The following is a 12,328-nucleotide window of genomic DNA, read 5'->3' on the forward strand; positions in this document are numbered from 1 at the left end:
TGTAAGCCAGACACATAACCAGTAGTTATACAGTGCATCCCAATATTTTAGCCTAAAATTATTGATTACAGGGAACTCAGCCTTAAATTTCTTGACGCTTATAAGTGTGTGTTTTTGGTCATGTGCACTAATTAAAAGATCTGAGTTTTGCATTTTGAGAGCAGGTGACCTGCAGATTAGGGGGCTACACAGAATCTCACTGCTTTCAGGACTACTGAGACCTTAATCTGCAGTTTTAATAGTGTATTCATAATCTTCTGTGTTAACTAAAGGCAGCATGTGTTTACCTCTGAACATGGAACATTTTCCATCCATCTTTTTTGAGCAGTTAACTGCACAGCTCTGAGTCATCTCTGCTTTGGAGCTTGGCTCTGTTTTATGCCATGAAGAATGGTGCTTTCTGCCTCCTGGTTGCCTCTGTGAAGACGCTGAAACTTGTCTATGTGACACTGATTTTTCGCCCAAACTAAGCCAAGCACACTGCATCCAACTAAAGAAAGCACCGAGACTATCAGAAATACAGAAGCACGTCATGTAAAACTAGCCAAACTCTTGCAACCTTAGTAAATGTCTTTGTTTCTGTGTGGAAGTGTGACAGCACTATTATTCACTTACGGTGACAAATCATGACAAAATGTAAGGTTTAGGACCTCTGAATGTGTGATACCATCTCTTTTCATTTTTGATGACCTGTAATGTGTTCTCAGCAAGAGAAGAAAAGATGAAAAGCCGAACAGCCCACAGAGAAATTTCCCACCGAGCAGTAGGAGGATCAAAGATGTCACAGTTTTAGGCTGAACCAAAATCTTTCATGTTCATGCTGACTGTTCTGAAAAGCAGCTCCGTTTTGGACTTCACACGGATTAAATAGTGCCCTGCAAGAAAGACAAAAAAACCCCACTATTAAGACAAATGAAACCATAGATACCACCCACCACCGCCACCCCACCTCCATTCCCTGACCCCTCCCCTGTGTCTTCACCTGGATGTAATGCAGTCATTAAGCTGCCTGGCTCGCCCATCTAGCACCGGTGTTTTCCTTCCAAGACGGATGGCTCCAATAAACCCCTTATTAATTTTGGCTTCGGCACAGCCTACACCACCAAACAAGCTGAGAAACAAGCTCCTTTTTCCACAGTAACAGCGGACTGGCGGGGCTGAGTGGATAGGAAAGTGACAGTAAAGGCCAGATAATGATGTTAAGCGGCAAGAGGCAAGGAAGCCAGGTCTCTTAGCAACTGTTTCTCCTCTCTGCCGACACTCTGATATCGTCGGGAATAAACAGTTTGGTGTGTGTGTGTGTGTGTGTGTGTGTCTGCTTAATTGTAGCAGGTGTCATCAGTTTGACACTACAAACAGCTTAGCATAATGTCATATTATTTTCCTTTAAAATCCAATTAGAGGTGATAGATAGTTTTGTAGCTGTCCTATGGCAGCAGAGCCCAAAACATCATGTGCTCTGTGTGTGTGTGTGTTTTAACTTTCTTAAAAGTGTGTGGGGGGCGTATATAAAGAATTAATCTGGAGAAAACATAAAGAGACTTCACATTGCAACTTTAATACTGTATGAATCGTCAGCCAGCTGTTAAATGAGAAGTATTATGTTCATTCTGAGCACTCTAGTAAAATAGCTTTGTTTGAGTCGCTGTTCAAAATAATCCATAGACTACTTAGCCTGTGCTGGTCTTATGTCGCAGCTTAGTTCAATCAAAATAATCAGTTTTACCCTCCCTCCCTTTAAGACAACCGTCGAATTAAACTAACTTGGTTCTGATTGGCTTTCCCTCACAAACACAAGGATGTAACAGCGGGTGGGTGGGGACTCTGTGCTAACAGTCACACCTGTGTCCTTGAGATGTCTGCTCCTGCTGACATCATACAGATCCAAAACCAGAAAACAAGAATTGAATGAAGGCTGATGTTTTGGCTCACCGTAGTTAATTTTAATATTTTTATTAAGGTTATTTAATTACAAATTAAATCAATGCAGGAAAACAACAATCATGTCAGAGACATTGTAAGAGACCGATCGAACACTCCTGAACTGAAATCTAGCAGACTACTCCAGAGAGCCTACATGGTTGTAGGCGTATAACTATCAAAAGAAAAAAAGAGTTTTCATACTTATTTTCATGCAGATTAACAGTGAAAAACTATCGAGAAACATTTGAACATGTCGGCTGGGTTGTGAGACTTGCTTCTAGAAGCACTTTGACCATATTCACCAGCACCAGTGAAAACAGGCACCTTCGTAAAATTCCACTGTATTCCACGCCATGAAGTGTGGTAACAAGTAACAAGTAAACGATCATCACCAAGCTAACCAATACTTTGCAAATATGTATGCAAATTTGTTATATTGCAATCTCATTCAGTTAAATTGTGATTTTAGTTGTTCTGTAGCTACTTTTACCTTTGTTGACATTTGTTGGTGATTCCTGAAAGGCAACAAGAGCTCAGTTCACCATTTTGTCTTTTCACCAAGCAATTGTTGCCTCAGTTGCACATGTGCGAGGTTTCATTTTCTCTATATGTGCTTTCAGGAGGGGTGTGAGAGCTGCACTGTGTATGCTGGCATGTTTTGGTACTGTCTGAGTGTGTACCAATGCGTTTGCACTCATTGACGCCAACATGCGAAAGAGCACGTGCAAGTGCGTTGCACCCTCTTGTGTTCAGGCATGACAACTTCAGTTCTGCTTCTTTGCAACCTACACAGAGAATGTGTTTAATGATTCCTGTTTGCCTCAGCACTATCTGTTTTATTGGGCTTAAAGTAGCTTCCTTCAAGTATCCTTAATTTAGGCTGTTTGATTATTTTTTGTTTACTGTCTTGGGAAAAGGCTAATAATTAGGTTTATTGATTTCATCATTTAATATGAGTCCTAAAGGGAGGTAGAGTAATCCTCCAGTTCTGAACTTCTTGTTCTGCTGGGGTACATTCAGTGTTTGTGTTCTCCCTGTGGCTGCTGGCGTTTTCTGTGGGTGTGTCTTCTTCTTCCCACAAATCGCTACCAAAAAGGGAGTATAGCTACCAGATATCATTTAAGCTATTCCACAACATACTTATGCCATTGCACAATGATAATAAATTTCAAAGAGATCACCAAAAGTAATTAATTTTACAAAGCTGTTAGTATATGTTCATTTTTATTCCCCAGCTTTGGTGGTTTTCATATTCTCTTAGAGGTAACCCACAGTGACTATCTTGAAGCATTTAGGCATTAAAAATTCATAATAAGCACGGAGACTTCGGAGCTCTCCCTGTGTGTGTATAACAAACGGGGGTGGAGTGTAAATGAGAATGTGTACTGTGCTTAGAGAGAGGGCAGTGGGCTTTTTTGACCAGATTGTTTAACACAATCCTACAGAGTGAGAGGACGCCTGAGGATTGGAGAAGAAGTGTACTTGTGCCAATTTTCAGGCACAAGTGTAATGTGGAGAGCTGTAGTAACTACAGAGGGATACGTTTGATGAGGCATACCATGAAGGTATGGGAAAGAGCTGCTAAAGCTAAGTTAGGACAGGAAGAGAGGTGACAAAAAAGCAATATGGCTTCATGTCAAAAGAGAGAACTATAGATGCAATGTCTGTTTGTGAGTCCAGAGAAAACATGTGATAGGGCGCCAAGAGAGGAACTGTGGCACTGTGTGAGGAAGTTTGCAGACATTCTGATCTGTAGTGAGAGTACGGAGCGGGTGAAAAAGAGTCTAGAGAGGTGGAGGTATAAAAGTCCGCAGCAAGGTAGAATACACTATGTATTAATGAGAGGGAGACCAGTGGAATCATAAAGTTGTAAGATGCAGAGTTAGTGAAGGTGGACAAGTCCAAACCATCCAAAGCAACAGACAGTGCACAAGAGGTGAAGAACAGAGTGCTGGCAGGGTGGAGTGGGTAGAGATGAGGGTCAGGGGTAATTTGTGACAGAAGGATAGCAGCAAGAGTGAAAGGGAAGGTTTACGAGATTGTAGGGAAATCTGCTGTGATGGTTGGAGACAGCCACTCTGACAAAGAGACAGGAAGCAGAGCTGAAGGTGTTAAGATTTTTGTTGGGAATGACCAGGATACGAGTACATCTGAGGGGCAGGTAAGGCTGAGCAGTTTGGATACAAAATGAGAAAGACATGACTGAGATGGTTTGAACATGTGCAGAGGAGGGACAGTGGAGTGAAGGGATGCTGTGTGAGGAGCTGGCAGGCAGGAGAAAACAAGGAAGAACTCAGAGATACTGATGAGTCACTATGGCGACCCCTAAAGGGATCAGCTGAAAGTTTTACTTAACAGATTCATTTGATGTGTTTAATTACGTTTGCTATTAATCTGTTTGCACACAAAGCATATAAGGAGCTTATAAAATATGTATCCAAAATCTGGATGAAAATATAAACATAATGCATATTAATACGTAAGTAGGCGAAAATATCTCTAGGAACATTCTCCTGCATTGGGTACAATTTCTTTTAATGCTTTAATTAAAGTTTCAGTGATTTTTCTTATGTACTTTTACTTAAATAATATTTTACTAATCAATATTTTCACTGGTACTTTCACTTAAAGGATCTGCATACTTCTTTCCAGCATGCTGTATCTGATCTGTTCTACAGTTTAAAATAAAATCCGATAAGATAAGATAAGATAAGATAAGATAAGATAAAACTTTATTAATCCCTCGGGTGGGTTCCTCTGGGAAATTCGGTTTCCAAAAAAGCGCAGCAGCGACAGAAGTTACAGAGTTACAGAATATTATATATATATACACATATATAAATACAGAGACATATATAAATAAAATATACAAAGGGGATAAATAGAATAAATAGGAATAAAAATAAAAAAATAAAAATACAAGTGAAATTGCACATTTTGAGTATGGAAGTCTATTGCACCGTTGACTATTAACAAAAGTATTGCACAAAAGGTAATTGCACAGTGAAGTGAAGAGGCACTACAGCTTGCTTGTTCCTCCCTCCTTTGTCCTCCTGTTTCCCCTCCCTCTCCCCTCCAGAGAGGAGTTAAACAGTCTGATGGCGTGTGGGACAAAGGAGTTTTTAAGTCTGTTAGTTCTTGTCTTTGGGAGAAGCAACCTGTCACTGAACAGACTCTTCTGGTTGTTAGTGGCCGTGTGCAGAGGATGAGCAGCATTGTTCATAATGTCCATCAGGTTTTTTAGTGTCCTTTTCTCTGCCACTGTCACCAGAGTGTCCGGCTTCATGCCGACCACAGAGCTAGCCTTCCTGATCAGTTTTTCCAGCCTGGATGAGTCCTCCTTTGCTGTGCTGCTCCCCCAGCACACCACAGCATGGAAAAGTACTCCAGCAACCACTGACTGGTAAAACATCCTCAGGAGCTTCCTGCAGATGTTAAAAGACTTCAGCCTCCTGAGGAAGTACAGTCGGCTTTGGGTTTTTTTATACAGGTGCTCTGTGTTGCATGACCAGTCCAGTTTGTTGTCCACCCACAGCCCGAGGTACTTGTACTTGTTGACCACCTCCACCTCCTCCCCCTCTATCTGAACCGGCAGTGGACCTGCTCTGGACCTCCCGAAGTCCACAACCAAATCATAATTGTTATGTACTGTTTAATATACAAAATACTCCAAGAGTCAGGAATAGTTCTTTTTAATGACATTATAACATGTTACCGGTAGGTTTTATCATTTGTAGTAGTTAAATATTGTATCACAACTGAAATGAAGATCTCTACTGACATCTATCGTGAAAAGAATGGTACTGCATGTAGACCTCTGCTTCTCTTTTTACATTTTGAAACGTCAAATATAACTTTAAATAAATTATTTTGGTTAATAAAAATTAGAGAATGAGTAACTTGGATATGCAGGTGCTCTGTTGTGAGCATGATGACCTCAAACCACAGACACGTTGGCCGGAAAACAGTACAGGAAACTCTGAGTTTGTTCAGCACGGTGGGTGTGCTCTGCATGAAACAGCCACGATTAATGGATCTGCGATTCACATGTCATCAGGTAAATTTACTGTAGGTGGAATTGATATGGTTTGTGCTTTGTCACACATTTCTAAGTATGCAAGGATGTAGAGGATAAGAGTGACAGATACCAATTAAATAAAAGTTTTCTCCAATAAAGAATGTGACCTTTGACCTCCTGGAAAGAACTTGCAAATCACACAGACCAGACTTCATCTAAATCAGCTTGGGGAAGTACAGAAGTGCAGATGTGAATTCTTCACTGACATTTAAAGTTCTTACTGCTGTGGCAATATTTGAAAGCGAGAAGTGTCTTACTCTTAATGTCTTAGGGAAATATGTTTCAGGTTAGCCCCTGGACTTGTTTGGCTTATGAGAAAGACTTGTGAAAGAATATAAAAGTTTCCACAATCTGGTAGCAAGTTGTGTGTCACTGATGACCTCTAACTAATTAATAAAAAAATATAGTAATTGATTAATTACCATCAACAAAGTAAATATTGAAACCGTTCAGTCAAAAATGCCCTGCTGAGAGACGCTTAAGGACAGTGGAAATAATTTAAATCTGTTTTTAAAGTCATAATTTCAAAGTCTGATGACTTTGTGGGAAAAAATAAAGATTTGTAACCTGGCTAAATTTCAGAACCTTGGTCAGCTCCAACTCAGACCAAGGTCAGCTCCACAACGGGCTGAGAAACTGAACAGGGTGGAATGGCCTGGATGCTGTATATGGGCTTGCATGACCTCCCATGTGCCACTTGATCCAAATATATTTTTACTGATAATGAAAAAATAAAAAAATAAAGGGGGGTCAGAATCAGTAATCTGCACAATTATGAAACGTAGTTATGCAATGCAGTTAACATGGTTTTCTGTAACGTCCTATCTGAACTGTGTGTGTGTCTTTTTGAATGGTTTTTAATGCGCTTCGATTTTCTGTTTCCGTGTAGGCTATCATTGTATTTACTGTGATTGGAAATCTTTGAGATCGAGCGCTTAGCACGCGCAGATTCTGCGGGGTACAAATGTGTAAAAAAATAAAACAGAAATCACGCAGAACTTCCGCTCATTAGAAAAAATAATAAACAAATCTCCATCATTGTTTGAGTCGGACTCGAGAAGTGGTTCAAGCTGCTCCTAACTATGACAGATTTCCACTGCGGTGTGTATTATTGCGCAGTGAAGCGGCCGCTGTGCGGTTGTTTTGCCCCGATGCTTTTACGCTGAAGGTCAGGTCCGGTTGCATTTCCTGTTGGCTGGCTCTCTAGTGCTTGACACAGCTTTTCTGTGCACGGCCGCGCATCCCTGGACGGAACAGTAAGGAGAAAACTCAAAGGGCGTGGAGACACACTGGTAGAGAGCGGCTCAGTGGACGTTATTTACACGTGAAGAGACCAAAAAGTCTCGGTTCTTCTTCGGGACTCGAGCGGACACACAGCCCCCTTGAAGCTGTGGTTGAAAGGGGCGACTTGTTTTGAAGTTTGTTTTGAATTTCAGACTTTTGACACTGTTACCCAGTCGCACAAACTAATGTCGTCGGAGTAGTTTAGGAAAGTGACAGCTGCTGATCACAGTGGGATCGTCTCGTGTACTGGAAGGACCTCTAGTACACCTCGTGTCTGTGGAGACTCACGTAGGCACAGCGGAGCGTTCCAGGAGGTCTTCTTGATGCACAAGTGAGAAAAGCATTTGAGTGTTTTTTCTGAACCTCAGCTGCAGTCAGAGAATACTTTCATCGGGAGAGAACCCCACAGAGGAAAGTTCGATCATCATCATCGTCACTGTGCTTGGACTATGTTGATGAAGGAGTACCGCATCTGCATGCCTCTCACAGTGGAGGAGGTAGGGGAAGTTTTATTGATTTTTGCGAGCCGCAGACTTGCAGATCAGCAAGTTTTGCCTGCTTTGCTTTGCTGCACTTGTTCTATTGCAAAAGCGATCGCCGCAGTATTTTAGGGAAGTTCACAATATTTTGCACCAAAGCCTCATACAAGCAAGAGCTGGAGTCGGGCAGCCACCGCGGGGTGGAGCTGCTGTTTGTCTCTCCTTCCACCCAGCTTGTTTGCGTCCAGCAGCAGCAGAGGGAGTCGTGTGATTAATCTTGGTAGTGAATCATGTCTTTGTTTTGCTTGTGCTCTGTGAGTAGTGTGTAGCTACAGATTGCTTTCTGCGTCTTCTCCTCCTGGAGCCACCGGGCAGGGTGATTGTATTATATTATAATGAAACTAGAATGTGCTTCTTCTTTTTTTTCTTCTTTGTTTGCATGCAATCTCCCTAATGCGCAAGTTCACACCTGTGCAGCTGCTGCATGTGTGGTCAAACAGAAATGATGTATTGCACACAGTGATCACGTTAGATGCCTTTGCTAATCAGGTCCCCCAGTCTTCATGCTTATAATCGATCACACAGCAGAGTGGTTTTGTGAAATCCTCGTTCCCTTACTTTCCTGCTGTTTGGGCTGATTGTCTTCAAATGATTCAATCCATACACACCTGAAACGGCACAATAGATGTTCCACCTGAAGACTTTTATTGAGTTTGACAGTGTGCAGTTAATCATGTGGTGTTGCGTAGTTCTAAATACCTGGGTTGCCACACAGGTTCACAATGCAGAGTTGGCCACATTAAATTGTAGTTTAGTCAGCCTTGCTGTTTGTGAAGACTTGATTCATCGCTGCAGTCAAGCGAAGCCCATTGTTGTGCTCTCGGATTGAGTGAGGATGAAATTGGAGTCATCTGTACATGCCTTTAATCAGAAAGCCAGCTTTAACAGCCCCTCCTGAGGTCTATTTATGTTTCTTGCCAAAGCGCTGCTTTATCACATCGTGTCCTGAGGCTGATTGGTTCTTCTGCTTTGCATCGCTCCAGTGGTGATAAAAGAGCCACAGCTGTCCTCAGTGGCAGACTAAAGGCTATCACATCTTTTGTTGTAATGATAATAACGTGGCCCGGCCTAATCCATCGATCTGAGAGTGACTTGGTAAATGAGCACGTGAAATCTATTCTTTTGAACACCTAAGACACATAGATCATGCACTCATCTTCACACACACACAACTCTTTATATGAGCTCTACACAACCCGGACAATCATTTTAAATCAGTTCTGTTTCACAGTCGTTGTTTTTTTTTAAATGCAAACATAAAATGAAAGGCAATAAGGTTATTGTTCTTCGAGTACTCAGTGCAGCAGCAGTCAAATTTGAAGTATTGTCTTTCAGTGGAGTCACCCGGAGTGGTGCAAACTGCCTAACATACTGTTAGCTGTTCCTGTAAAAACTGGATGTATAATAAAAACACATCTTCACCTCCCAGAGTCAGTACACTGCCTTTTTTTCTCATAGATTCGTGATGAGGAACGGTTCATGTAGGGCCGTGCTGTGCTGATATATTGAATGCATTTCTCACAAGAGGCATCGCTTCACTCACGATTCACAGTCTTCTCAAATGGCACTGCAGCGTGAGGGCAACAGGTTTCTCTTCAGATGAATATGACAAGGACTTGAAGAGCTAAAGAATGTTTTATCACCAACAGACATCAACAGGCTTCTTCTGGAGAGTCTCACCTCCAAATAGCAATGAAGTTGAACCACTGCAGTGAAAACATAATTGTGGCACCACATACATTGTTTAAGGTTCTTCACAGATCTTTGGGTGTTTAAACCTTGAAAGGAAGAAAACCCACTTACACTTGTTGTGGAATCTTATTTTGAAATGTGCTATCAACAGTCAGATTAGATGAGTTTCAGTTCAAATGGTGTTTTGGGTTTCTCTTGCAATTGTAAGAGTTATACATAATGTTTATACAGTCATATTATGAGAGTATAATCTTCAGTTACAGGATATGAAGTCATGTCAAAAAAGGAAGGTAGAAATTAAGAGGACAAATAGCAGCCATTCATCATCACCAAGTTTGAGCACTGCCATAAAAGCTAACATTTTACGCCCTCACGATTTGGTTGAAGAGTGTTTCTCCCATCCATCCATCCATTCGCTTCTGCTTATCCTTTTCAGGGTCGCGGGGGGCGATGGAGCCTATCCCAGCTGTCATAGGGCGAAAGGCGGGGTACACCCTGGACAGGTCGCCAGTCTGTCTGCGACAGACTGGCGACAGACTGTCTGTTTAAAGTTTCTCCCTTTAACTTTAAATTTTTATTTATATATTTAAGACAAGCTTTACGGGGATATTCGGTGTATGTGCACAAGGCAATCACAAAGTACTGGTGTCTCAACACAGACAGAAAAATCAGCTCCACCTAGATTTTACCATGTGTGCTTCACATTAACCCAACTCTTCGACCATTTTGGGGACAAGTCAAAATTTCAAGGTCCACATGGCCTTTATGTATATGGGTGATAAAGTATTAATGATTAATTATTTGAATAAATAAACTTTTGATTTTCCATATTTTAGTTGCATTTTACATGAAAAGTATTGCTTCGTGTTTATTAAGCCAAATAAATAACTTTTGTGAGTGCATACACCGAACATCGCTCCATCGTCTTGCAGCTGTCAGTGCAAGATCAGGCTCTGTGGGAGTTTAAGTGTGTTTGTTTGTGTACCTTCATACGGAGCTGCCCCACGCCGCATCTAGGCCCAGACCCAAGATCTTGTTTACGTCCTCAGAGTGGAAGCTCTGCGTTCTGATAAACGAGACGCCCGTTTCACCCCTTGTTCCCTGAGGGACTCGCCGCTTAGCCAGAAAGTGACCTGGTACACGAACGCCAGATGGAGAGAAACATGTTCACTCGGACAGTCTGCCAAGAGAGAGTGTGTGTGTGTTGAGAAGGAGATTGATTGCTTTTGGTAATTATCTAAGTGTACGTCTAAGTATTATCTAAGTGCTTTGTTTGTTATTTTATTTGTTTTTGTTGCTGTGGATCAAACGGGTTAAACAGCTTTAGTGGTGTAGAGCATCAGATTTGAGGAAAATGATAATCAAAGGTTGACGCTCCATTCTGAATCACATTTTACACCATCACACAAAGGACAAATGCAATCAGCATAAACAATTTTAAGATACCAATACAAGAACAACAGCAGCAGCCATATTTGCTTACTTCTACATGTAGTTTCTCACCTTTGGTGTTGTATAAAGGGGCCCATGCTTAATACTGAATCAGTGTGCACCGCATACATCAGCCACTGCAAGAGTGAAAAGAACAAAATGCCTCCAGGCTTTCAGTCTTGGAGGCTCTTCTGTGCAGCTGCTTCACCTTCGAAGATTTTTACACTCAGTATGGCCGAAAGCTTCAGCCTAATTTCAACATGCAGCACATATCAATTCAAATACCGCGTGCTTTAAAAATTCCACAGAACATCCCCTCCGATTATCAAGCAGTCTTGTGCAGTCAGATAACCGTCCCAGCTTTCAGTCAGATAAAGTTCAAGTGGCTTGTCAGTTTTCTCTTTTGTCCTGACGCATCTCTGTGAGAGGGTTGAATAAGCAGGATAATTGGTGAAGTCACCAGTTTGACTCAAATGTTTATCTCCAGATATTCTTTTAATGCACCATCTGGTCAACGAGTCCATCTTTTAACTCACTAGTGCTTTTTTTGTATGAGTGAAAAAAATGTCTCATGTACTCTGTTTCTAGTTTCTAGTTTGTTTGACTTTTTTATGGTTGTTTGCTTCCAAAAACCGCCGATTCTTTGTAAGTTGATTGCTGCTGTGATCAGTCAGCTCTTTACCTGCTTTATGGCCGTTTATTTATCTGCACACCATTTCATCTAATGGTCCCGCTGGGGGTCTCATTAAAATCCTCGTGGCATGTTTGAATTTGTGCTCTTTCACTTTGGCTCAAATTGCTGCTACTCCGTTAAAGCATTTCTTCCAAAGTCTGCTTTTTTTTTGGTTTACTTGTTTGTTGCTCCGTAGTGCATTATTTGGAGGTCTTGCAACATTAGCATTATAGGGATTTCAGTTAATTCCCCCATGCTGCCAGGGCTAATCTTCTGGGTGAGGAGAAAAATTAAGGCTAAATACCCTAAATGTCTTCTGGCTAAATAATAATGTTGCTACACTGCGTTTGTGTATTTTGTGATCTGGGTATTTGGAGGATTCAGATTTGTATGCACTTGATTAGTGCACCAAAGACGAGTCCCCGCAGAGATGGTGTACAGCAGAGTGTGCGCTGGAAGTGATGTATAAAGTGCTGTGATTATGCGCTCACTGGCCACTTCATTAGGTATACCTCACTAGTGCTGGTTTGGACCCTCGTTTACCTTCAGAGCTGCCTTAATTCTTTGTGTCATCGATTCAGCTTGGAGATGGAAACATTGCTCAGAGCTTTTGGTCTATATCAACAGTTGGTGTAGATTTGTTGACCACACATCCATGATGAGAATCTCCTCTTCCACCACATACCATCTGCTGACCATTTGAGTACA

The 12,328-nt window shown here is 41.5% G+C and overlaps 1 protein-coding gene across 1 annotated transcript in view; it reads left to right on the forward strand.

The window, feature by feature from the left end:
* Nucleotides 1-7,177: 7,177 nt before the first annotated feature.
* The window catches only part of pitpnc1a (phosphatidylinositol transfer protein cytoplasmic 1a), a 49,489-nt gene continuing 44,338 nt past the window's right edge, over nt 7,178-12,328 (forward strand). Inside the window, exon 1 of the mRNA XM_040051968.1 lies at nt 7,178-7,782. Within this exon, the coding sequence (XP_039907902.1) occupies nt 7,735-7,782 (48 nt within the window). The 5' untranslated portion in view covers nt 7,178-7,734. The remainder of the gene's footprint in view (nt 7,783-12,328) is intronic.

The sequence above is a fragment of the Simochromis diagramma genome, unplaced genomic scaffold (assembly GCF_900408965.1).
Source record: "Simochromis diagramma unplaced genomic scaffold, fSimDia1.1 OVJJ01000321.1, whole genome shotgun sequence".
Lineage (NCBI taxonomy): Eukaryota > Metazoa > Chordata > Actinopteri > Cichliformes > Cichlidae > Simochromis > Simochromis diagramma.